The 25,780-nt window shown below is 41.1% G+C and overlaps 1 protein-coding gene across 1 annotated transcript; it reads left to right on the top strand.

Moving 5' to 3' along the window:
- The first annotated feature begins 131 nt into the window (after window positions 1-131).
- On the top strand, window positions 132-25,558 carry syt12 (synaptotagmin XII). The gene is made up of 8 exons (XM_058646645.1): window positions 132-618; window positions 12,317-12,377; window positions 13,015-13,208; window positions 14,001-14,405; window positions 20,042-20,257; window positions 21,253-21,373; window positions 21,973-22,106; window positions 23,651-25,558. The coding sequence occupies exons 2-8, from the start codon at window positions 12,332-12,334 to the stop codon at window positions 23,822-23,824; spliced, it is 1,290 nt and encodes a 429-aa protein (XP_058502628.1). The 5' UTR covers window positions 132-618; window positions 12,317-12,331; the 3' UTR covers window positions 23,825-25,558.
- Window positions 25,559-25,780: the final 222 nt, after the last annotated feature.

Below are 25,780 nucleotides of genomic sequence, written 5' to 3'. Positions count from 1 at the left end.
GCACCAGCTTACACCCCTTAATGAAACCATGCTTAACATCAGTGTGTGTGTGTGCGTGCGTGCGTGCGTGCGCGTGTGTGTGTGTGTGTGTGTGTGTCCTCCAGTGCTGCTGTAGCAGGAGCCACAGTCAGAGAGGGTGGAGGAGGCGCTGGTGGTTGGTGGTCGTGTTATTGAGCGGCCCGGGGAAGTTGCGCTGCAGGGGAGGGACTTTGTTTCTGCAGTCGCTCGGTTGTGGCTGAGCTTCGACTCGCACAGAAATGCCTCTCGCAGCAGCTTTCCAGACTCCAGCGAGCAGCAACAGCAGCAGCACAATCAGACGGACAGCTCGCTCCTCCTCCTCCTCCTCTTCCTCCTCTTCTTCTTCACCCCTCTGCTCCTCTTCCTCTCTCCAGCCGGGCCACGTCTGAACGCGCTGAAACCGGAGGAGTGTGCATCACCAACGCCGTTTCCCTCCTCCCCTCTTCCTCCCGGGATACACAGCCTGGACCGGCGCCGGTGTCACTGGATGGAGAGAGGCGTCTGAAGAAGGGAGAGCGGTGGAGTTGGTCTACCCCCCTCCTCCTCCTTCTCCTCCTCCTCCTCCTCCTTCTTCCCTACTGCACCAAAAGAAAACTCCGGGTAAGATATGCGCTGCTCACTCAGGCCATTTGGCCCCATCGAGCACCTGCCTCAGTCTCCGGGCTCCTGCAGCCTTTTATTCACTAACACGGACTTGCATGCGTCTGTTTTCCAGCCCGTCTCTCCTCTGCTTCTTTGTTGACAGTGGAGAGATTCATTTAAAGCGTGGAAGGCATTAGCTGCGCCTGTGAATGCAGCTCAGCGGAGAGGATGTCAGGCTTCTTTAAATCTGGCAGAGCTTTCCTGTCCACCCAAATGCTGATTAGGTTGTAAGTGGGGCTGAACCAGGAGCAGGTTATTATTGGCTGTGGGGCTCCGAATCTCAGCCTTCAGTGGAATCCTGGGGGGGGTTCAGGGAGCGGGAGCTGTCCGTTCAGCACCACTCTGCTCAACTCCAGCTCTCAACTGTGGCCTTAGACATTTAAAGTAAGCGCAGGTTTGATGAGCAGCTTTTGGACTGTGGTGTGAATTTAGAGCGAGTCAGGTGGCAGCATGTCCCGTTTGTTTGCAGAGCAAAGTTCAGCCAGTCAGTTATGGCTGCTTTGCATTGAGAAGATAAATGACTGTGTGGATTCCGAATCACGGTATTGTGCTTTAATGTGTACATACACACACACTGGCCACTTTGTTAGGTATACAGGACACCTAGTATAGTGACAGGAGTGTAGCCCAGATGTCTGGCCATTTTCCCTCTGGCATCAGAGACATCAACTCACTGGATATTGTTTTCCTCTTTTTAACACCGTTCTCTGTAAACTCTGGTGAGTGTTGTTTGTGAAATGCTCAGACGAGCCCATCTCACATCAATAACCATGCCATGTTAACCTCGATGAACTTTCCTCCTCATTCTGATGCTCAAGATTGTCTTAATCATGTGCTTAAAAGCATTGAGCTGCTGCCATGCGATTGTACCATTTGTGTCAACAAGGTGAACCTAATAAAGTGAGAGATTTGTGATTGATAAGATTTTCTGACATATTTTGTTACTTCTAGTGTTGGTTGGAGCTCAGACTAATCTTGTGACTCTTCTAAAACAATGTGTTTGCATTATTGCCTCTTGATATTTTAAATCAGTTGCTCCTGAGCATGAGAACCTATATATGAGTCAGGAAGTACCACTTAACTTCAAAAGAAAACATTAATGGAAGACACTCCTCTGGAATATGGATTAAACGGTTGTATTTTTGGTTAATCCCATAAAAACTATACAGGTAATGATTACATAAAGATGTACAATGTCTATAATCAGGTGTGTTTGCCCGGTAAAAATCATAATGGTGCCTCTAATCTTAGAGGCAGCATCAATATGCCAGTTTCGGCGCAGGCAATGATCCTGAATGACTATCACTCAAGTGAAAAAGCAAGAGATTAACAAGTCAACAAAATTGTCATTTTAAAAACAGAATCTAGAAAAACACTGACACTTGAGTGAGACTTAAAAAAAACCCGCAAACTATTCAATTATTTTAATATGATATCACACTCTGGGCCCTTTGCTGGCAGCTTTATGCGTGTGTGTGTGTGTGTGTGTGTGTGCGTGTGTGTGTTGCTGTGATTCTCGCCTCTTCGCTGAGCTGAAATATGACCTGCTCAGAATTCAATTCCTCCTCCAGCACTTACAATCATCTCAGCCATTCGTTTAACACCTACTCTCTTTCTTACTCTGTCATGGTCTTCCCCTGTCTGTCTCTCTCACACACACACACACACACACGGTGAGTCTTAACTTGGACTAAATCCCTCTGAAGAAAAGCAATAATACATTAGGAAACCTGAGAGTGCGCTGCCATTTTCAGTATATTCCTTTCTTACATCCAGCACATAAACATCATTGTATCTCACCTAATACTGCATTTCCAGAGTAGGAGGAGTGCAATGATTTGCCAATTTTAGTTTTTTCTTTCTTTCTTTTGCGGTTGAATGTCTTTTTGCCACAGTTGCTTCAAGTCACCGTGGGCTGGACAGAGAATCATAAACTAAAGATGCATAAGATAAGTCTTGCTCCTGAGTAGCCAGGAAATAAGGCACTACACAGTGTTGACAACATATAAAACTGTTATTTAGTATTCTCTGAAAGTAATAGTTCAGCATTACACAGAAATACACTTAATGCACTCTGGTAAACAATGTCAGCCTAATCGATTATTGGTATATGAAAAGTGTTTTTTGTTTTTTGACTCTGACATACTATTATATACTCACCAGTCACTTTATTAAGTATGATGTGAACCTATGAGCCTGTCTGCTGCTGCTGTAGCTCAACTATGTCAAGGTTTCACACGTTGTACCTTCAAAGATTGTCTTTTGTACCTTTCAAAAGAATCTGATTCTCGTTCTCCTCTGACCTCTTGCACCAACGAGGCATTTTCACCCAGAGAAAGAACTGGCGCTCACTGGATACTTTCTCTTTTTCAGAGACAGTTGTTCGTGAAAATCCCAGTAGATCAGAACAGTTTCTCAAATACTCAAACCAAACAAGCCACATTCACTCATTCAGTCACTTAAATCACTTAAATTCTTCCTGATTCTGACGCTTAGTTTGACATTCAGCAGCATGCCTGTGTTTGTGTTAGCGAGAACTAGATGGTGAGTTTAAACTTTAGTTTAAATTACATTTTGCAGTCTCAGATTGTGTGTGTGTGTGGTCAGCGACAGAACATTACTGTTGGTTTCGAGGTGTGGATGTTCAGTACCGACAGTTTCATTCTTTTGCCAGCTGGAAGGCCGACGGTGTTGTTAGCTGATTAAATCCCATCTGTCCCATCTGAGAGTTAGCGAGCACTGCAATACTCCATGACTCTGGACATGGACATGTTTCTCTGATTAAAAAAATCACATACGCCGCAATATAACATGAGGAATACAGAGGTGAGCACAGCTGTGGGCATGGAGCAATTCCCTCATCTCACATCAGAGGCTTTACTGTCGAAATGACTCGTCCTGGTCAACGCTGTCCTATGCAGCAGTGCTGACTCGACATCAAATGAAAAGATACACTGTACACACGACTGTATACACTATTGTAAAATTGTGACTCTAATTGTATTGATTTAAAAAGTGAAAACATTACCACACCATATGATGCTATTTTTCTGACATTAGATTAGATTAGATTACACTTTAGTGGTTCCACAGTGGGGAAAAAACGAATGAAGTGCAAACATACCAGCATTAAAAGAGATTGTGTTGTTGTGATAATATCATGATCCTGCTGTTGAGTTACAAATGCATATACGGGAGGCAAAAGAATAGAAAAACTAGAAAGTCATATTCAAATGTTTGTGTCTGTCCAAAGAAACCTTAGAATAAAAAGTGCAACGTCAGAATTAAATCACATAAACCCATTGACGGCGCAAACACTGAATTGAGTTGACTTGTGAGAAAAGTTGACATTTGACATTTCCTCAAACCAACCAAGAGCCTAATTTGATATAACACATGACTCATGACATAATCGTTTATATCCGAGGTATTTCCAGCGTACAAAGACACAAGGATAGAGAGTGAAAGATTAAAAGCAGCGTTACTGTACAAATACCTCTGGAACCGACCGCAGCCATTCAATAGTTAATCAATAACGCTGTGGCTCGGCTTCAAGTCGCTGCTCTTCCCCACTATTCAGGAGCCACTTTACATTAGTGAAAGCAACTGAACCTTCTTCCCAAAACTACCAGTCTGGTCTGACCAGCAATAGTGCAGCTCTAAGTGTTTTCCCTTGAACCTTGTAGTAGCCTAAGGTGCAGTGGTGGAATGAGTTAGTGGAGTAACATGTTCTGATTACATTTAGCTTTTTTAGAAAGAGGATCAAGAGGCGCCAAGGTTACCGATGTAATGGGAAATAAAAAAAACGGTGCTGTTGAAATTGCGTACATGTGTGAAAAAATGGGGGGGAAAGCAACTTCTCTATAGTCTGAATACGGTGGTTTTATTATGGCACATTCACATCATATGTGAAGCTGTGATTGACGGGATTCATTCACTAATGTCTCCACTCTGAGGGTCACGGGGGGTCAACGGGGATGGGGCAGGAGACAGGGCGAGTGGACAGGTCAGCAGCCTGTCACATGGTCAAGTACACTAATTCTGAACACACACACACATGGGGAAAACCAATGCATGACTGAGTGGATTTTGGAAAGTACCATGTGTACTGTTATAATTTAATCACGATAAAAAGTGAATCCACTACTGATTAAAATGATCCGTCCGGCAAACAAACTCTCGGCCGCCTCCATTTGTCCTGTTTAATTGTGTTTGTACAGTTTTATCCACTCTGTGTTATCCTCTCGTGGACATTATGATGGCTTTTCTCGTAAGCTCATCGCAAACTGTTTTTCCTCTCCGCCTCTGGCAAATGAAGAGAGACAATATTGAACCCTCACATTTTTGGATCCAAATCAACTTTCAGTCGTAACAATTGTTTAAGTGGCTCAAAGCTCTGGGGCAGAGCTCCTATGGCCCCCCTGAGGGATTCTGAGTAATTACCAAAACCCTGACAGCATCTCTACATGACATATTGCTTCTCTGTGTGTGTGTGTGTGTGTTTAATGGAGGAGGGGAGGAGAAAGAGAATCAGAGAGAGCGCTTTTGCCTTCTGCTGTGTAAGACAGTAGATTTGTGTTTCAACAGTCTGTTATGAGTTGTAAATATGTCCTTTACCGTAACGTTACTCATCCAAACTGTATTCAGGAAACGTTCAGCTGCATGGTGCGAGAACAATCCAGCGGCTCTTTAACCTGGCGGACGATCAAATTGTGAGTTGCCAAAATCATGATTGTGATTCAAATTCAATTTGTGTAGCCCTGACTGAGTGTCCAGGTTTATGCATTAGCTGCAGAATCTACTCCTGAAACTTCCTGGCATTGTTTAACCCTTAGAACACAGAGGATTTAGGTTGCTTTCTTTCCCCATTACTATGTTAAAACGTGTGTACGGAGGTGATAATAATGTGCAGTATAGAGTGTCTTATATCCTTTTTTCCCACTACGTCCTATAGGCAATCTGATGATAAAGATTTTCTTTTATTTTCCCCAAAAACTACGATTTATTTATTTATTTATATTAAATCGGATTGAATTTGTAAAATTTGGAAAACCGTCACAGTTCAAAGTTCGCTTAGCTCGTTTTTAGAAACAAAAATAAAATAAAACCGGTCTACTTTGTGACTTTTGCACAATTATCGCTACTCCTTGTTTAAAATATGCAATTTCAAATGAATCATAACTTTGACTCAAAACACATAAGAAGATGGAAAAATGCATTTTGTAAAGCCCAAAGATATGACCTATAAACACACAGCCTCAGGATATCTACACTATACTCTATAAGGAGTTGTGTGTTATTCCCAAGGGTGCACCTGTGGCACAGATCTATGCCGCATGAGCACTAGGGGTTTCTGAATATGTTACAAATAATGCAGACATTTGATTGCATTGAAAATGTACCCAATACAACTTTAAGACTGAAAAAAAATCAAAGTAAAAACATATTTTTCTCCTTTTTTTTGAACACTTAAACATTTCAGCTTCACATGGTCTCAGTGCCGCTGCTCTTCACTTTTAGCCGCCTGTAAAGGTGGAGCCTTTAGAGCCAAGAAACTATTGAGTTGATTGGCTGCAGGTTCTTCTTGACGCAGCTGGCAGCACCGCTGACATTTTAAAACCCCGGCGCTGGCATTGGTGCAGTGGAACTTTTACTTAACTATGCACCAAATGAGCTGTCTATCAGGAAGTCAAAGTGTAGTTGACATGGAAATGGGGTCGCTTTGTCAGGGGAGAGAATAAAGAACAGAGGCGGAGATGTCACTCTGCTTCTCCATGCGTATATGGATTGCAGTGTCGTATTATATCCAGCTGGCCACTTTACAGAAATGTGATTATGAGTCATTGGAAAAGACTAAAAGCAAAGTTCATTGAAGAACAGAACAGAGTTTGGGGAGAGCAGCTGAAAAACTCCTCCTTTTTTTTATCCTTAGCTGTTCTCTACCACTTTTTCAAGATACACTCATGTCTTCTTTATTTTCATGTGTGTTCCTGGAGTTATTCGTTTTGCAGGGACAGTAACCATCTGTTACGCAGTCACATTGTTTTTATGGGACCTCGTTCCTCCTTATGGGGAGGAAAAAGCCAGTGAAAGACGTGTTTTAAGTCAGATCACTAGTATAGGGTGGGTTCAAATATTGATTTAGTGATATATCGTCACCCTTCCTCGTGCAAAACAAATGAAGGCGCTCTAAAGTAAACAGTCCCCTGTCAGTTTCGCTCGCCGGGCCTCGCTTCCTCATGTCTCCTCACGGTGGCGCTGCTCAAATGACTGAGGGAAACTTGGGTGGAAGTTACCTGACTTAAGAAGAGGGAATTTATCGTGGGATAATGGCTTTGTGTGTGTACGTGTACATAATCGACTATGCATGTTCATATTGATCAGACGTTTTCCCACTGTAGGGGAATTCTTGTTTCCTTTCTCCGTTGCTGTTAACAGCCTCCAACAGCAGCTGTGTTGTGTAGCACACTCAGTGTGATGACACTGCTGGGCTTGTGGTCTGTGTCTCTGCTGCTGTAGCCGTTTGGTTTGTATACAGCAGCCTCAGTGTCTGCTTCAAAGATCAAGACTCTCACTCTTAGAGCTGCTACTGCTTTGTTTTGTTAGAATTATTATATTTTTTTTAAAAAGCAGCAGGTTATTTGAGTCACTGAAGAGTACTAAGGATGTGAAATGTCCCTCTTAAGTAAAAGAACCACTTAGGAATTAAAGGTGACTTTTTGTGGATCAGTTCATGTTGTTACCATGTTTTTCTAGTTGTTGTAGTTTGAACGTTACAAGGAGCATCCCATAATAGAAAATGAATAGAGTAAGTTTCTGCATGTCAAGTCTATTTGGGCTGAAAGCAAGTGGCAGCCATTGGTTTGTTTAGACTTTGGCCAGCACTATGTTTTTGTTTTGTAAATCAGAAGTTACCATATTTGGAGAGCACATCCACCTCCACCTGCAACCAAGCACCTATTAGACAATACTAGCTGTCAATCACACAATATTGATCTTAACCCTTTGATACCTAAGCCTCAAAATGCCCCTCTGGACTTTTACACTTAGGGTTAAAGGTTAACCTCAGCAAAATGTTTACTGATGTTTTAAATCAAGTTTCTTTCTTCCTTGTGCGACCTGCAGCGTCGCGCCCTGTTTGCTAACTTCTACTTCCATCCTACTGTGTAGACTTCCCTTTTCCAACCGGAAGATGATATATACACGATATTTATAAATGATTGAACGTCAAGAATCCCCACTCAAAAAAGTAAAACAGGACTTTTCTGTTGCATCAGAGAAAGACACTCACTCATCACCTCTGACAGCCTCATTACTGTTCCAGAAAACTGAGTCGCCCCAAACTCCACGAGCTCTGCAGCGTTGCATTATTCACAAGCCACTTAACACTGACATTTTGACAAGATATCATCGGATACATATATTGGTGATTAAAATGTCCTTTATCCAAACGTACGTGTGCGTTGGAGGACGACGGTCTGCGTCAGCCTTATGGAGAATGTCACTGTATAGAAAACAAAATCCCTGCAGACGCTAGATCCTCGCGGCAAAGCCAGATATTCTAAACACGTGGGAGACAAAAAGCTTTTTATGCAATCGCTCCCCTTCACTGCCACGTGTCGACAAGCTGCGTATCACGTGACTGTGCTATACATCACAACACATACGTAATGATATGGACATAAACAGCAGTGTTTGTAGGCTGAGACGAGGGGGGAACGTTTACTTTTACCTTGATCAAATGATCTTTCTCATCCCAGTCTGAGACACTTCTGGTGGCAAGAAAAAAGAAAAGAGAGGAAAACAGCAACAATGCTATAGATTACACTGTATGTGAGCAAGCCTTTATGTTTCCATTTCAAATTTGACAGACAGGGCTGCACATCATGTTGATGAGATTTGGGGGGGCCGAGTGTTGACTGACGCCTCGCTGAGCTCCTGCAATCTACAGTACACTGGTGCCAATCTGTGTGCACAATCTGCAGGAATGTAATTGAAATCTTAAACTTCAGAAAAAAAACAGCTTCTACAGATTAAAGTATTAAATATTTAGTGTGACCTACTCTGACACTTGAACACCAGCACGACCCTGACTCTTAAACCTAATTGACTATTTCATGTCGAACAAATATCGCCTGTGAAAAAGTTTATGACGCCATTTTTATTCAAATACGTGCTTGAGCATTTACACTCACATGTTGTCTTTCAGTTGCATCGTTCCAAAACAAGTGTGAATGAACGCAGGATTTGCAGCCTTTCCATTTTTTTGCAGCCTTTCAGAAATAAGTGAGGGTGGTGCCGTGAGACTTTTGCACATCCCTTTGTCAGGAGAAACATAACTACGGAATAATGATTGGTGTGTTTTATTATTATAAAATTAAAAAAAATTAAAAATAAAACACCACCTGTTGAAAACAGGAGTTAGTTCTGGGTTCATAACACACCTTAACTCTCTTAACCTTTCATTACGGAACCAAAACAATGTTAAAAGTTGTTAATATCATGGTAATAGTTTTGCAATATGAAAGTCATTTTATGATAATACCATCTTATCTCCAACTAAGAGCTTTTTAACAACGTGTAGAGCGTGTGGTAAATAAGGGAGAATGAATTTCAACCTTTTAATATGTTCAATTATTCATTCTCATTCACAAACCTTTACGTGTGATAGTATTACACAGACTGCAGCCTATAGTTACTACTCCCTGGATAATTACTGTAATATTGTCTCCTTATAACCACTTTCCTAAGCTGGAAATTGCTTCACAAATAAGACGGTATCTAGAATAGATTGTTACTGCAGTGTAAAGTGTTACAGACAATCCTGACATGCAGAGGTTTGAAGTACAACTCTGGTGTGGCTGTAGTGGATACGACAGCTCTGTGGGACGCTTGGAAGGGAAACACGGTGTTTGACTATAAGTGCAAATGAATGACTCCCACATTCAGTAAAATCCACCGACGTTGAATTCAGATGAACAGACTTTTACGTCGTCCATAACAATGTGTGTGTGTGTGTGTGTGCCTTATTTTGTTCATGTGTTGTTTTTCTATTTCCAGGCAGCTTGGACTTCAGTGCTGTTATTCTGCTATCTGACGCACCAGCGCACCCACGCTAATTATTTACTAATTCTGTCAGAGACATTACGTTGCTCTCCTTCTCTCTCTCTTTCTCATTCTGTTCTTCCCTATCCTTGATCGTCCCTCCTGCCTCCATTATTAAACTTCCCCTGGACCTCCTCTACACTCATATGTTACCTTAAGTGATCTGAGCCATGCTGGGCCATGCCGGGCTGAGTGTGTTGGGGGGTGGGGGGGGGATGGGGTGCTGGAGCTTCCCTGTCAGATTCCCTGTTCTTTCCTAATGGTACATCCGCAGCTGTCAGTGTGCCCTGCACTGCGTCAGCTGCTTTAATTGGCCCGTACGGCTGTAGTCTGCAAAGCGCTCAGCAGAAATGAGTGACACATCACCCCCCCACCACCACAACCACGACCCCCATCACACACACACACACACACAACCTTCCCAGCACTCACTTAGTTTTCTATATCATTAGTGTAATGCTCCCGTTTCCCCTGAGCTGCTCAGATATGTGGAGATTCCACCAAGGGAGGGAGGAGGAGAGGAGGAGAGGAGGAGAGGAGGGGAGGAGGAATGAGTCACACACCAGCGACCATCTTTTTTGTTTTTCAATTTGCAGAGGCAGAGAGAGAGAGCACGGGGGAAATATCCCCCTGCTCTTTCTCCTCAGTAGCAAATAACTATTTGTGGACAATAAATATGACGCCTGAAATGATTGAAACTGAAACCAATTTAATGGTGGTATGCATATTTTATATCTGTGGGTTTCATCCAGAATCCTTGTGCATTCACGTCTCTCTGGGAAAAACACACCAGTCAGGGAAGTTGATAACTTGTTTAATGTTACGCGGTTTTACACAAGAAACCCCAGACAATGAGTGGCACTAACAGCTATAGATTCTTCATTATTCTCATGCATCTCTCTGAGAAACGATGTGGATAAACAAGAGCAAATACATTATGAAGATACCACGTCAACCCGTTTATTTGTTAATATACTGTAAGGGTAATTGGCAAAATAGTTTATACCAATAAAATGTTCATTAATAATGTATTTCTGAAAATTTGTGATGTGGTCTGATACAGAAAAAGTTAGCAATGACCTCATTGAATGTATTTAAAAACACAATCCTTTGCTAACCTTAACCAAACTTCACACTAACCCACAGATAAGAATTCACTTTCTTTTTAAAGAACACTGTTGTCCTAAAGATTATTCACTTATCAATCACTCTTGTCACCATGTCATTCTCCAAAAAATAAATACTAAATATCACATGAGGTTGACGTGGCCTCATCAGATATAACACAAACCTTTTGTACAAAAAAACAACGCCAACATTTTCACGACATGAACCATCTCTTGTTTCCCTCCGCGCCGACTGTCTTTGTTGATCACGAAAGAAATGTCTAAAAAATGTTCTTTGTGTCGTTTTGCCGTAGCAGCTCCATTTGCAGTTTCCCACAAAACCTGTAAAATCACAAAGTGCTTTACAAACAAATAAATACAATAAATATTATTAAAAGAGACATAAAATTGCAACGGATAAAAGCATGGACACAAAAACACAGATTCAAAGCCATAAAAACCCCTCGTCCAACTATTTGAATAAATGAGCCTTGAGCTGCTTTTTAAATGAATCCACACAATTGAAGCAACATAAGAACAGAGGCAGGAAAGGCTCGATCCCCTCTGGTCCTCGAAGACACGTCTGAGTAATTACCAAAACAGTGTGATCTCTATGACTTAGTTTTCTCCCCCCCGCCTCACCCACTAGAGAGTGAAGAGAAACAAGCAGTCCCATCCTCTGATGTTGTTTGTACGGTGCCTCTGTTGTAAATCTGTTCTTTTAATGCCGTGTTACTTATCAGGCTGTATCCAGGAAACTGTGCGGCTGTGATTGTCGCATGCAGGCATGTAGTGAGGCAGCTGTTTATAGAGAGGGCCTTCATTGCTCTGGGCATCTCCAATATTGCAAGATGCTTCCTGGCGTTTTCAGCCGAAGAGCAACTGCATGAAGCGGTGTCACTTTAATCCGTGCTGTGTTGACAACAAAACACTGAGTCACACAGGCAGAGTTGTGTGGAGCTGCTTAATCACTCATTTTAAAGTTTAAAGACGTTTCTATTTAAAAGTGACGCGCGACAGCTTTGGGGTTTTAGGACGGATCAGTGCACAAAAGTGTGCTTTAGTCTCGTCCTATTAAACTGTGTGACTCTGTATCTATAATGTCATGGCAAACAATCATTATATTGGGAGCCACTCTTAGTTAGTCGGGAGTTATTAGCGTGCCATGGTGCATTTAGTCTCTGGAGCCCAGAGCGGCTTAATGTTTCCTCGGATTCATGTTGACGTTTAGAATAAATAGTTCCTTCAGCCGAATGCAGTATCCATTTTGAGTAAGTGCATCTCAGAGTGATGAACCATGTTGCCGCGTTGAGTTAATGCTGTCATTTTTCTTCGCTTTAAGCCCAAGTCAGAAAACACTTGAGAGTTTTTATTATTTGACATAAAAAGCACTTGAACGGCTTATTGTTTGGATGTTTCATTTTTTCTTTCTTTTTTTTTCGCAGGCTGGCTGCAGCACCATGTCCTCGGCTCAGAGTGGGGATATATCAGGCTACCATCTGAGTGGTGAGTGGACAGAACTGTGTCAGACAGTTCCCAGCATAATCCTGTTCTCTGCATGAATCCCTGTGGGCATGAATGCTTGACAGTAAGGGTTTGATCTGCTCTCTTGTAAAAATGTCCATGTACCTGCTGTTTTTTATTGTATTCACTTGTCTGTGCTCGGATTTATTTGAAACAAACCTTGCAAAATCTCTGGCCTCATCTGTTGCTCAAGGCCGCCGGTGTAATAAAACATGTGACCTTTACCCCGTAATTGTCTCCCCACGTCATTTTGTCAAAAGCAGCTCAGTAAAATGTAATTTGTCCGTTCATCTTTGTCCTAAAGTGCCTCTTCATTTATGTTAGAGACGTTTGAGTCCTGAGTGTCTCGCAGACGCACAGCTCGCCGGTGAATGACAGGGTTTTTAAAAAGTGGCTGCCTTTGCTCAGCGATGACGGGTCTTAAAATAAAAAGCCTGACTAAACTATCTTTCCTGGGCTTCTTCCAAACTGGGCACTTTCTGTAGTGATCAATCAAACGCCCCCCTATAAATACAGATATATAGATACAGTTATGAGGCCAAGCTTTATGCTGCCACTGATGAAATGGAAGTGTGTAAGGAAGGCTTTTGAAGCACCTCTTCCTCTGGGTCTGTTTCAGTGGTGCGTAACCCGCCTGGCTGGGAGGTTGGCATCTACTTGGTGGGCTTCTTAGTGCTGCTCGGCGTGGCAGGGCTCAACATCTGGAAGCTGTGGAAATCCGGAACCTTCCCCGCGCCGTCTCCCTTCCCCAACTTTGACTATCGATACCTTCAAGAGAAATATGGAAACTCCTTTTCAGAAGTCAGACAGAAGGTACATGTGCTTACTACACACAGAAGAGATAGATCTTTAAAAGGTTTGTGTCGCAGATGGCCGAGAGTCTGTTACACCTTTGAAGTCTTGGCCAGATGTTCTAAATGTTTTCTTTGCCAAAGACCTTTTCGATTATATATGAAAATTGATTTGCTGTGGATGAATCTGGAAACCTTTCATAAAACCCAGATGGCCTATAGTGGCCGAGTCACCTCTGGAGTTAGAGGTGAGAGCTTCAGCTGTTTGCAGAAAACTAGATCCAGATTCAGGCAAGAGACTCAGAGGAAGCTGGTTGGCAAAAGATCTGAATATTATGTCCAACAAACGGTACAGAAATTGGAAAATTGGAACCTGGAAAGTTCTACTCCCAAGAATACCAAACAATGGAGAAAGTTCCTGTATCCTGGAGTAAAGGCTCTGATGTTAGGATGGAAAGTTACATCCAGGGGAGTGACTTCAGCTACCCGAGTGTCTCTGTGGGTGTGAGAGATCGTATTTGACCAATGAGCAATAGGAGGTTGTGTAGAGGGAGTGTTTTTCTTTAGGTAGGGGTGATTCAGCCAGTGAGATTCGAATGGAACAATGGATGTATATTTCAGTGCAGGAAAGAGTTCAAGGCAAGAAAGAGGGGATAGCATGAAAATGTGCAGGTAGGAAGGGGCTTCTGATGTGTATATTTATAGTATAGTATAGTACAATTAAAAAAAAGAGAAAATGTCAGTTTAATTAAAACAGCACATGACTTACAAGCGTTTTTTTTTCCTTTCCCCTTGTTTTATTTCCTCTCTGAAGCGAGTGGCTGCCAACAACCACAGACGGACCTCGACCACCTCCAGCCGCAAGCCCAGTCTGGCCCTTGGTGACACCCCAGATGGCTTCAGGGACCTGGGCCACCTGGAGCTGATGAGCAGGGAGCTGGACCCGACCGGCGTGGCCCAGCTCAACCGCTCCATCTCCACCGATTCACTCAGCTCCATCTCCTCCATCGCCCACAATTTCGGCCACGACTTCACCGTCGGGCAGCTGGAGGTGACGCTGGACTTTGAACCGTCCAGGCAGCCGGGCCACGGAGTGGGACTGCTCCACATCGTCCTGCACCAGGGCAAAGACCTGCTGGAGAGAGAGGAGGGAGACTTTCCAGGCTGCTTTATTAGAATCTCCCTTGTGCCAGAGGAGTTGAACGTTGGAGTCACACGGGTAAGGGAGTGTGTTACTCTTACAGCACATTAACTTATCATTTAAAGGTAAAGTAACAGGGGTTCGATGATAGTTATGTATTATTTAGGTAATTAATAACTTTTCTTTTTAAACTTTTTCTCCAGCACATGCTCATGTTGGTGATGTGAAGCCGATTACTTTTACGTTGATTTGTAGGTTGTGATAATGCACAAAGAAACACCAGCAAGATTTAGACCGTAAGCAACCTTTGCCATAGTGTTTGAATAAAATGTTTTGTGGAGAAGGAAAATCCATTGAACTCATTTGTTAGATCCCTAAATAAATACAGTCGCGCATGGGCAAAGATACAAAATACAGCAGCCAAACAAAACAAAAAAAAAAAAACTCTAGTTCACAAGGTCGGAGCCACAATCGCTTTTTGGCAAGTGGCAATGTCCATTTTATTGGTTGTATTGGCTCCTTTTATGTTCCAGTGTATTTAGGTTACAAAGTAGAAGCTGCAGTCACTTTTTGGCAAGTGCAAAATAGCATTTACTGCACTGGATTGGTCATAAGTTAAAGCTCAGATCAGGTAAAATAATGCAGTAAAGTCTCTGCCATATAAAATATGCGGATAATCTGCTGTGGTGACCCCAAGAGAGAAAGAAAAAAGAAATAAAAGTGGCATAGCGTTAACAACAGTGATCAGCATCTTCTGCAGAACAAAATAAACTAGCTACTCATGTCAACTTCCTGTCTGATCTCAACAAATCCAGGCAAATTAAAGTAAGCACCATGCAGTCAAATCTGCAGCAGCACCTCATTTTGGGTTCTTATGATGCCGTCACATTGTATTTTACAGTATTTTAAAAAAAAATACATAATAAAGGGAGATTCTCAGTTAGACTCATTTCATTTTGTGAACACTTACCTTGAGGTCGAGTTATTTTCACCACAGCTGGTTGTGGAAAGGCCACCATTAGCGTGGCTACTGTCTTACAGAGGCAGCTGTAAGAATCCACACGAACCTTATGATACAGGTTTGTATTGATACAGTAGGTTGGCAGCTTTTTGTAACTCACTGATGTAAATAATGTCCCACTGGCTGACAATGAGCTAACTCTCTCAGTACCACAGTGGTGTTTGGTGGTCTGTAAAGGTTCAAATCATCCCTGTCAGAGTTCCTCCGGTCTTTTTCTGCTGCTTTGTGCTCTGCTGTCATTCAGTGTTTGCTCGAGACTGGTGTTCAGGGTCCAGTGAAATCCTGTCGGAGCTCATCGTTTCACTTCCATCGCCCTACGTTGTCTTTGCCTCCCGTAATTGTGATGCTTCAGTTTTGCCAGTTTCCCACTCTGTTCCACTCTGCACCATTTCCACTCTGCTACTTACAGCGTCCCCCTGTGTGTTATACTGTAGCCGTGCATTGGCAGATAATGTCAAAGCCTCGGCAGACAGACATTACATAATGAAAGCCTGGCTTTCATTAAGTGCCAGTCGTGTCATGATTCTATCGCCATTACTTTGAGTGCAATCATTCATAATGATTTCAGTTCAAGCTAAAAAAAAAAAATCAGAAAAATACAATTACAATTGTTATCTGATGACACTTGATGAAAAGTGATCAAAGAGTGTTATATTCATGCAGAGATATTTTAGACTGGCCTGAAATGGTGGACTAATCAAATAGCCAGACATCACTGTCTCTATAGAAGCCGCAGTAGCACTGATACAAATGACCTTTTCGAGATTGAAAGGAAATTGTTTGGTGCTTTTTACTTGACAAATGACTCCAACTATTTATCCGATGGCCTCAGTCAAAGGACGAATCAATCACTGGGCTAATTATTTCAGTAATGTGCTGTTTTTCTTTAGGTGTGAATGTGTCTGTGTAATTGAACGGATGCTCCAAATTCTCCAAATCATCATCATCATCGTCATATGAATGACTTTCAATGACGTTCAAGGTCAGGACTGAAGATATAAATGAAAAAGGAAAAAAAAAAGATGAGTAATACGTGGTTAATCCCTGATGACTGAATGTCAGCAGAGGATTGAAGACATTGTGGAATTGTTGCTCAGTGCGCAGCTGTCCTGTGTTCTCGAGGACTGTGTGGAATTTTAGCAGCGCGTGCTGTGGGCTAAGAGGTTTGATCCTGCCACTTAAGACGCCAAGCGTTCTCTGTCTAACAAAAGAGGCCATTTCATTTGGTTGAGTGACGAGCTCCTCCGGGGCTGCATGTTGTATTGGAGGTTGATTTCACAACCTTTACCTTCCTCAGGAGAAGCTGTGATTAACTCGCAGTCACTCACTTTGAAATGTAACCCGTGTTCACCTGCAGTTTAAGTTTGGTTATAATTGTGATTTATTCATTAGGTTCTTTCTCAGTCGTTCTTAAAATGAGCTCTCCTTTTACTCAGCTTAATGTGTAGATTGATACTGGCTGGTTAACATGGAACAAAGGGTTAGATCAGACTGGATTTGCTCATTTATTAACATATGCCACCACAGCACAGAACAAACAGAACATTTTTCTTGTTAATATCTTGTTAGTACATATGGATTTAGTAATTGGCCTTCGGGGATAGTCCCTCAAGTCTCTGAACCAGACAATGTGATGAAGTACATCGGTTTTTTTAACGCACATTCTGCACGTTCTGCGGGCTTCCATTTTTCTCAGTTAATATTCGCCCTTGAAAGATTATCTTTTATGTTACTATTAGCTTCACAGAAATTCTGAATTTATAGATAGTATTAGTAAAAACAAATCTTTTTAAATATATTACTTGTATACAGATAATAATCATTGGTCACATTTATATTAGGGAACACATATTCACCATTAACTAGGTGCTTACTAACATGCATAAGTAGCATACTAGCCCTTTATTTGTAATTATTAAGCACATATTAACACCTTATTCTACCTCTATTACGACATGAATTCAGATTTTTCCTGATTAAGGCGTTAATATGGGCTTAATAATTAATAATAAAGGGCTAGTATGCTACTTATATGCATCTTAGTATGCACCTAGTTAATGGTGAATATGTGTTCCTTAATATAAAGTGTTACCGAATCATTTTATTATTCTTATTGAATTATTTACTTCTAACATATATACGATAGTAACGTCTTTGCCTTAATTATACATCTGATTTCAGTCAAAGTGCTTATTGTTTTCCTCATTCATATACATTTCTATACATTTTATCATTGTCATTTTTAGGTATTCGTTTCCTTTTGGACGTATGATGATGGTAATTGTTCCTTTTATTTAATGTTCTACTGACATTATGTCTTTTAAAAGCACGTCTCTGTACTGTGAAGTGACCGAGGCGACTTTCCTCCATCTGCTGCACCTGCCATTCGCCTTCTGCTCTTAGCTCCACGTTGGCCAGAAAACCCGCTCGTCCCTGCGTGTGTGTGGCTGTGAATCACCAGCACGTCTTTGCGTCACAGCGACAGGCTGTTTGTGCAGAGCGACAGGGCCACATGCAGACTCACCAGGGCTTCCTATTACCTGAGTATGTAGTTGAATTAGTGTGTTTAGGGTGGACGTAATAAAATGGGAGGCAGCCGACGGCGCTGTGGATTTAGTGGCTCCCTCTTTAATGTTGAGGACCAAAGGAAATGCTGACATCAGCGCCACTCACACTGATGGTCAAGCCAGCTTTTCTTTTTTTCTTTTTCCTCCTCTCCCTCTCTTCAGCTCTGCTTTCATGCTTTTCATTTTCATTTCCAGCTTCTCCCCGGATGCCGTTGTTTTTCTTCAGCCGCTTGGCCGCCGTTCATTTGACATCACTGCTTCTTAATTAGGTTTTGTTTCTAATAAAGTGCATGTCACTCTTCATTCTCCATTTCACTCCATCTATTGCAGCTCCTCACACATACAGGTCTCTCCCTCTCTCTCTCTTCCTCTCGCTCCCTGAGGCAATAAGCCCAACAGTGCAGACAGACAGTCTCCTATTGTGGATGGAGGGCAGTTTCTCTGCTTTGTGTCTTTATTTACATACAATATTTACCTCTCAGCAGCAGCAGCAGCAGCAGCTTTACTGGGGTCTGAGACAGGAAGCTGTAGGGATTTGTCGTATATGATTATGTTGCTATTCAATCTATTCAGCCTTTTTATATGAGAAGTCGGCCTTGTCGGCTGATTGATGGAGCCTCCGCTGTGAAATCACAATTCTTTCCCACTTCTAGTTATATGTTATTTTCCGATAAATCAATAACCTCCCAGTAACCTTGCACAGCACCTGATCTGATTGCTCTGTTATGTCTCTGTGTTTGTATCAGCGCTGCAGTGTGCAGGAATATTCTCAGTCGTATTTCACACTTTTGAGAACAGTGACGTGTGAAAAGGCTATTATTAATGCCACTCTCCTGATCGCACATAGTTGCCTGGTAACTTCCGACCACTTTGTAAAAATCATCCATGTTTGCCAGCATTTGATGGTTTTGAAATAAGCACAATGTGAGCACTGCTCGCCGTGGCTTAGTCTCTTACTTTGATCTAAAGTAGTCGTGGTGTGCCTTGCAAGACAATCCAAACTGGCCTTCACACTGTTTGTCACTGTTAAAGCTGCTTTTAGCTGAAATGGAATTCCCTCGGTTTTTCAGGTTCGTTGATGAAAACGACACAAAATATATTATTTTCACGTGGCACCAAAATAACATCGAGCACAGTGAAGGAATAGCTTTGGAAAAATGATATGAGAATCTTGAACTCTCTCTATTTCATGTTCTCTCTTTCTTTCTTCGTGAGGTTTCCAGCTATTGTTCTGCTCAGTTGCTGCTGCACAATCTTATTAAAAGTGCAAACCGTAGCAAAGCACATTAAGGTAAAAGATGTGCACAGAATGAACAGTAAGCCAATATGAAATAAGTGCAGTATGAATAGATGCAACTTTGATAACTGTTTATCAATTCAATATCCACTGAGATTGCTGCCTTGCCCCAAACAACAGAACTGGATGAATTGACTTGTTGGTGCTGATACCTTTTGAAAAACGGTAGTAAAACAAGTGCATCTTAAAAACAATGTCCTAATGACAGGCGTCATTTCTGTGTCAACCTCAGAGAGAGATCATCGTATCACACACACAAATAAAACCAATGCATTCTACATGGATGTAAGTTAGTGAATACTGTCATTGTACAGTGTCATATTAACAAATGTATTTATACTGTAGATGATTCAGATTCCAAGGCATCTCCTGTAAGCTACATCTGCTTTTGAAAGCCAAAAAGAAAGATTTTAAAATCAGCTTTTAATCGAGCAAATCTGCTCACATTCTATCTTTTGAGTTTCTGTGTGTGATACTAATAGCTTTTACAAACTAAATAATGGAAGATAATAACAATGAGCTTGATTGAACCAGAGGTTTCTCACCGTTGAGTGAGTAACTTCATGAATAGAATTTGCATATGGTGGGAGTTTGTTTTTTGTTCACAGGCTGACTCTGAAGTAGAGTGAGAAACATATGTTACAGCCTACTACGCCACATCTTTTCTTAGATTCCTGCTGTTGTGATTCATCTTCCAAGGCATTGCAAACGAGGCCTTCTGTTCCTGTGTTTCTAGAATCTCAGAGTTGACTTCACAGATCAGCTGTGTAACAAATGGACATGAGTCTATACAACTGAAGTTTTTTGTTTGTCCTACGCCCTCCCACAGGTCCAGACAAATGCATTCACCGTGATCTTCGACGAGCGCTTTTCAGTCCCCATGGACATGTCCTCACTGGACGAGTACAGCCTGCGCTTTGCTGCTTTTGGCATCGATACCGACGAGCGAAACATCAGCGCAGGGGTAGCAGAGCTGAAGCTGTCAGACCTGGACCTGACCATCAGACCATTCAACGCTTGGCTCTACCTTCAAGATGTCAATAAGGTTCTGGAATGATATGTACTACTACCTACTGATATACACCAATTATCTAAATATTCTCCACATTGTCATGTGTTACAAAGCATTATAGTGTCTGGCATCCCCTGCTGGACATTTAACCAAACTACAAGTTAGATACAAAAAAAAACTGATGTACAATTGAGAGACTTGCATGTTATTAGCAAGGCAGTCATTTATAAAAGCTATGATAAGAAGTGGAAAGGGAAAAAAACCCATAAAGAAGTGTCAGGCTGGCAGGTTTAAAGAGGTCCGATTGATTTTCAGTCAACTTCAGAGCACTTGGTATATCGGATTGCAGGTCACCATGGCAACAGTACTGAGTGATGATACGCCTGTACTTATATAATGTATACAAACATATGTATTGTATAAAGTATTGTATAATGTTAATATATACGTCACCTAAGAAGTATGCAAATTCATTCACAGTTTAACATTATGGGTTTTTTTTTCTAAAAAAACAAAACGCCCTTTTTGCAGATCTCCTCTCTGTAACTGCTTAACTGCTTTTCTTTACTATTAATGGGGGTAAAAGTAAACACAGAAGCATCCAAATAAATACATAAACAAAAGGAACTGATCACAAAACAGGTATGAGACAGTATCGTGTAGAAGCATTTACTTAAGTCCCTCTTTAACCTGATCTGGAAACATCTCAAGAGCTTCACAATATTGTTGAGTATAGAAAACGGCTTGTATGTGCCGCTGGAAAAATGATCCGCAGTTACTATTTTCAGTTATGATCACTTTATTTGATCATTTTTAAAAACATAATGTACATGAGCTGAAATAAAAACATATTGCTAATATGACTGTCATGTAATATACAAGCTGAGGCCTCTTTAAACTGTTTGTAGTTAACAGTGTATAGTTAATGTAAATGAGCTTAATTGGCTTTAGTGTGGATGAAATCAGGATGCTGTAGACTGCTGTAGCATTAACGTGACTCTCACACATGTTCTGTTTTGACTCCACAGGCTGTCGATGCAGTCGGAGAGATCCTCTTGTCGCTCAGTTATTTGCCAACAGCAGAGCGCCTCACTGTGGTCGTGGCCAAGTCCAAGAATCTAGTGTGGACCAATGGCAAGAACACTGCAGGTCTGGGACATGACTGTTTGCTGTGTGTGTGTGTGTGTGTGTGTCTGTTTGTCATAGTTGAACTATGCACTGTACCGGTCTGTTTGTTGTCTGTCAGCCAGGAGGTTCAAATGGTGGTGACCGTCACCTTTAAGAATCTTAACTCCTATTCTGAAGCCTCCAAAATAGCAGTGTTGAGGTTTTGCAAGCAGAGGTTCAGAGGCGTAGCCTGCACCCAGGTTCCTATTGGCTGATACCAGCTGTCAATCACACTGATGTTTGCTCATTACTTTATCGACTGTTTCCCTCAAAATGGGAACATAATCATGTGCTATTGACAGAAACACCCGAAAATAGCAATTGGGACTATTAACTTCTCAGGAAAATGTTTACTGACGTTATAAAGCAAGTGGGAAGTAGGTTCATTTTCCCCATAGACTTCCATTTAAACAGAGTTGCCCACTGGTTACTGTCCCTTATATTATGTATGTTCTATGATAGCAAGTCTTAGTACATCCAGAACAACATAATGGCAAATAAATGACTTGTGTGTGTTTATAATTGCACACGTGGAAGTTTGCTTTTATGTCGTCCTTAAATTCACTGTTTCTCATTCACAGATCCATTTGTCAAAGTGTATCTCCTGCAAGACGGCAGGAAAATCAGCAAGAAGAAAACGTCCACCAAGAGGGACGACACAAACCCCATTTTCAACGAAGCCATGATCTTCTCTGTGCCGTCCACTGTCCTGCAGGTGACACTTGGGAGTATTTAGGTCCTTCAAGGATTGGTCCACAATGAGGGAATGATGAGACTGAAAACATGTACAGTCACTAGGGCAATTTAGGTCAAGGAGAAAGATAAATAGTCATCTGGGGAGGTGAAGAAGTGAGGAAACGCTATCATGGAGCTCACAAACAGCTGCGAGGGAAAACGGGAGGAAAAAGAATTTCATAAAATGAAATAGATGAGTTCTCAATGCATAAAAGTAACTAAGTAAATAAATAGATCAAAAAGGGTATGATGAACTAGAACATGATAAAACAAATAGGTGCAGTGAAATAGAAATTAAAAATTCAGTAAAAAGAAAATAACGATAGAATAGAATAAAAAAGGTTCAAAAAGGTTAACATTTTCTGCTGCGCTCGTGTCCTCCTGTTCCAAAGATGAGCACCGTAATCACCAAATGTTTTACGTCTAACTTTGGGAATAATTAAAAGGCTGCTACCTGAAGACCGGGGGGTTCGTGAAGGTTCATACTGTAAGAGCAAATGATAAACCATTAAGAGCTTTAAAAAAACCAATAAAATAATGTTAAAATCGATTGTAAAAGAAATGTGATACTGAGCAATATTTCTTCTCGTAAGCAGCAGCAGTACTCACAGTTTATCATTATTATTATTATTATTATTATTATTATTATTATTAAAGCAGAACAGATGCACAGTTTTATGTTTGCATTAGGTCAGTTGCAGTTACATTGTGTTTGCCACACAAGGTTGTAAATGTTTTTATTGTCCGATCAGGATTTTGGTACTAGTCTCTTGTAAAAGAGATACGGTCTCTTAAGAGACGTAAGTAAATGTTAATTCAACATAAATGTCACATATCAATACAATAGATACCCAAATAATAATATGGATATACAAGTAGTAATACCTTGTTCGGTCCGGATGTTCACAGTGTCACACAGTCTTAACATGCTGAGGTATAAATCATCTTAAACATACATTAAAATTACTGGAATTGTACTTCAGGTCATAAACTAAAGTTTGGTCACATAGAAATGGTGATAGTGATATGGGGATAATGAAGTGATCTCATATTATTCTTAATGGGAATGAAGGGTTGTAACAAATGTCAACAACCAGTGGTTATTGAGATGTTACTCTGGACCAAGGTTTTTGGACTGACGCACAGGCAGACAGTGCCATATACACACTCACACTCCCAGTGTGGATTAAAAATACAAAATAACGAAGTCATCAAAATCCTTCTGCAGTGTTAAAGTGCTTTAAGTGTTTTAAAGGCATAAATCAGTCGATGGGAATGTTTAAAGTACAAAAGCTGTGATTGCTATTCCACTCCTAGGTGTTTAGAAAGTGGGCCAACCAGTAATAAAGTTTAATGTGAATGAAAGGTAATGAGGCTAAAATACCAAAGCAGTAAAGAAAATAGCAAATGTTCTTATTGAACATTGTCCATTAAAGTGATTGCATTCAAAATATTGTACTGTTAAAAAAAATGCTGAGTCATGGTTGCTCAGCATGTTATATAACCATGTGGTGCTGTTTGCAGGAACTGTCCCTGAGGGTGACGGTGGCAGAGGCCACAGATGACGGTAGGGGCGAGAACCTGGGTCACGTGATCATCGGCCCTGAGGCCAGCGGGATGGGCATTACCCACTGGAACCAGATGTTGGCCACTCTGAGGAAGCCCGTGTCCATGTGGCACCCGCTGCGCAGGATCTAGTCCAGTCAGGCCTCGAACACGTCACGTGTGTCTCAAGTAAAACTTTCTCTCCTTCGCGTTCCTATCAGCTGTCCCCTAACGCGGCCTCATGCTCAAGTCTATCCTATTGTTTTCCTTTGACAGGAGTTTATATTGCTCTTTACAGGAGGACACAGTGTGTGTGGTCTATAATCTAGTGTTGTTTTCTTTTTTGGGTAACAAAAAAAGAGACATGTTATATTGATGTGAAGGGGGAGGAGAAAGTGTTTGACCCCAATCTGGCATGTATCTGGATCTGTTATACATTTAAATCCTGTCTTTTATTTGGCTTCATTCTGGCTCAGATTCACCAAGGCTGACGCTGGTACTGTAGGAGAAACTACCTGAAAGACAGAAAGAAGGTAACGCAATGTACAACTTATATAGTAGTATGTAGTCATCCTTTTATATTGAGATTTGGACTGATAACAAATTATTTCTCAAAAGGCTTGATCAGAAATGATAGTTTGGACACTGAAGTTAGGTTTCATAAATAAAAGATAAGCACCCCCCCTTTCTGCATGGTGCCTACTCTGGTCGTTTATAGTTGTGTAGAGAATGAAAGACTGGATGGAGGGATGAGATTGCTGCCCTTTGTGGAAAAACTGTCTTTTCAAACTGTCACTTGATTGCGTCAAGTTAAGTAAGCTCTATTGGCTGCGTCATTTGTTAACAGTGAGACCGACAAATAATAGTGGTTTTGTTTAGTATTTATTGTGCTTTTGGAAAAAAAAAATCCAGGTTCTCTTATCCAGGTGAAATAATTGTAATTTGTAGCAGTTGTTACAGGGTGGCCAAATTGGAATTAATCAGCATATTAATGTCATGTCTCTGTTCTATTTTTTTTTTAACCATAATTGATGCAATACTATTTGCATATGCATATTTAACAGTGTAAATAGTGTAATTCAACGACAGTCTGCTCATTGACATTTTTTTTCCTCTGAATTCTTGGTGCAAATCACGTGTTTCATAGTATGACACTTTAATAATAAACTCCAAGTTCATTTACTTGACACTCTATTTAATGCCAATAGCATTGCTGATCACTGAACTATTATAAAAACACCTCTGGGAATTTAACTTGTGATGTAAAGTATACTAACCCCTTTGGAAGGGTTTAAACTTTGCTTTTATGGCAGAGAAAACACCTTAATATTCTTTTTCAACAGGCCCTTGTCACACTTAAACGTCCTCTTAGCAGTGAGCGGATTCTTGGTTGTTAGTGTGTAAAATTAAGATAATGTGACAAGAGTCTTGCAGAATTCAGAATGTCATGGTGAATTTTTATGTCTCAGATATTCTTTAAAACATTGTGCAATAGTGCTGTTTTGTTGTGACTTTTGAATGTGGATTATTACGTGAAATATTGCTATCTCTAAACGCATCATCAGCCTCACGCATCGTCGTTGTTGTTGTTCTTTTCAGCAGAGCCTGCTCTACATACTTGGGTCATGTTGGGACCACGTTCTTCACCTCACTTTGAAAATCAGTCCAAAAATAACACACCCGTAGTCATATAACAGACCATTTTTCCTACTGTGCCAAATAATGAAGCAATATTTTCATTTACAATCAGCATTTGCATTCAAAGTCAACAAAGCTGTAGCCTACATTCAACCATGCATGAAGTTATTTAGCACTCGATGTGAATGTGCCTCAAGAATACATTGTATTGTGTGAATGCTGTTTGAAATAAAAGCAATTCAACAGTAACTGTCGTGATTCTTGTTGGAGGGGAGAGAAATATAAAGATGATTCCCTCTGACATTATTTCTCTACATCATGAAAGCCATCTTGAAGTGAGTAACTCAAACATATAGTCTATAAAATATGATGGCAATAAAGAATCTATCTGAAAAAAGTACATTTCCTTATCCCACCCTGTCCCTCTCTAGGTTTTGGTATACATGATTTAAGGGTTATGTCACCATCTAG

The sequence above is a fragment of the Solea solea genome, chromosome 12 (genome assembly GCF_958295425.1).
Source record: "Solea solea chromosome 12, fSolSol10.1, whole genome shotgun sequence".
In the NCBI taxonomy this organism is placed as follows: Eukaryota; Metazoa; Chordata; class Actinopteri; order Pleuronectiformes; family Soleidae; genus Solea; species Solea solea.
Note: the sequence above shows the minus strand (reverse complement) of the source record. Positions and strands in the feature narration are given on the sequence as shown.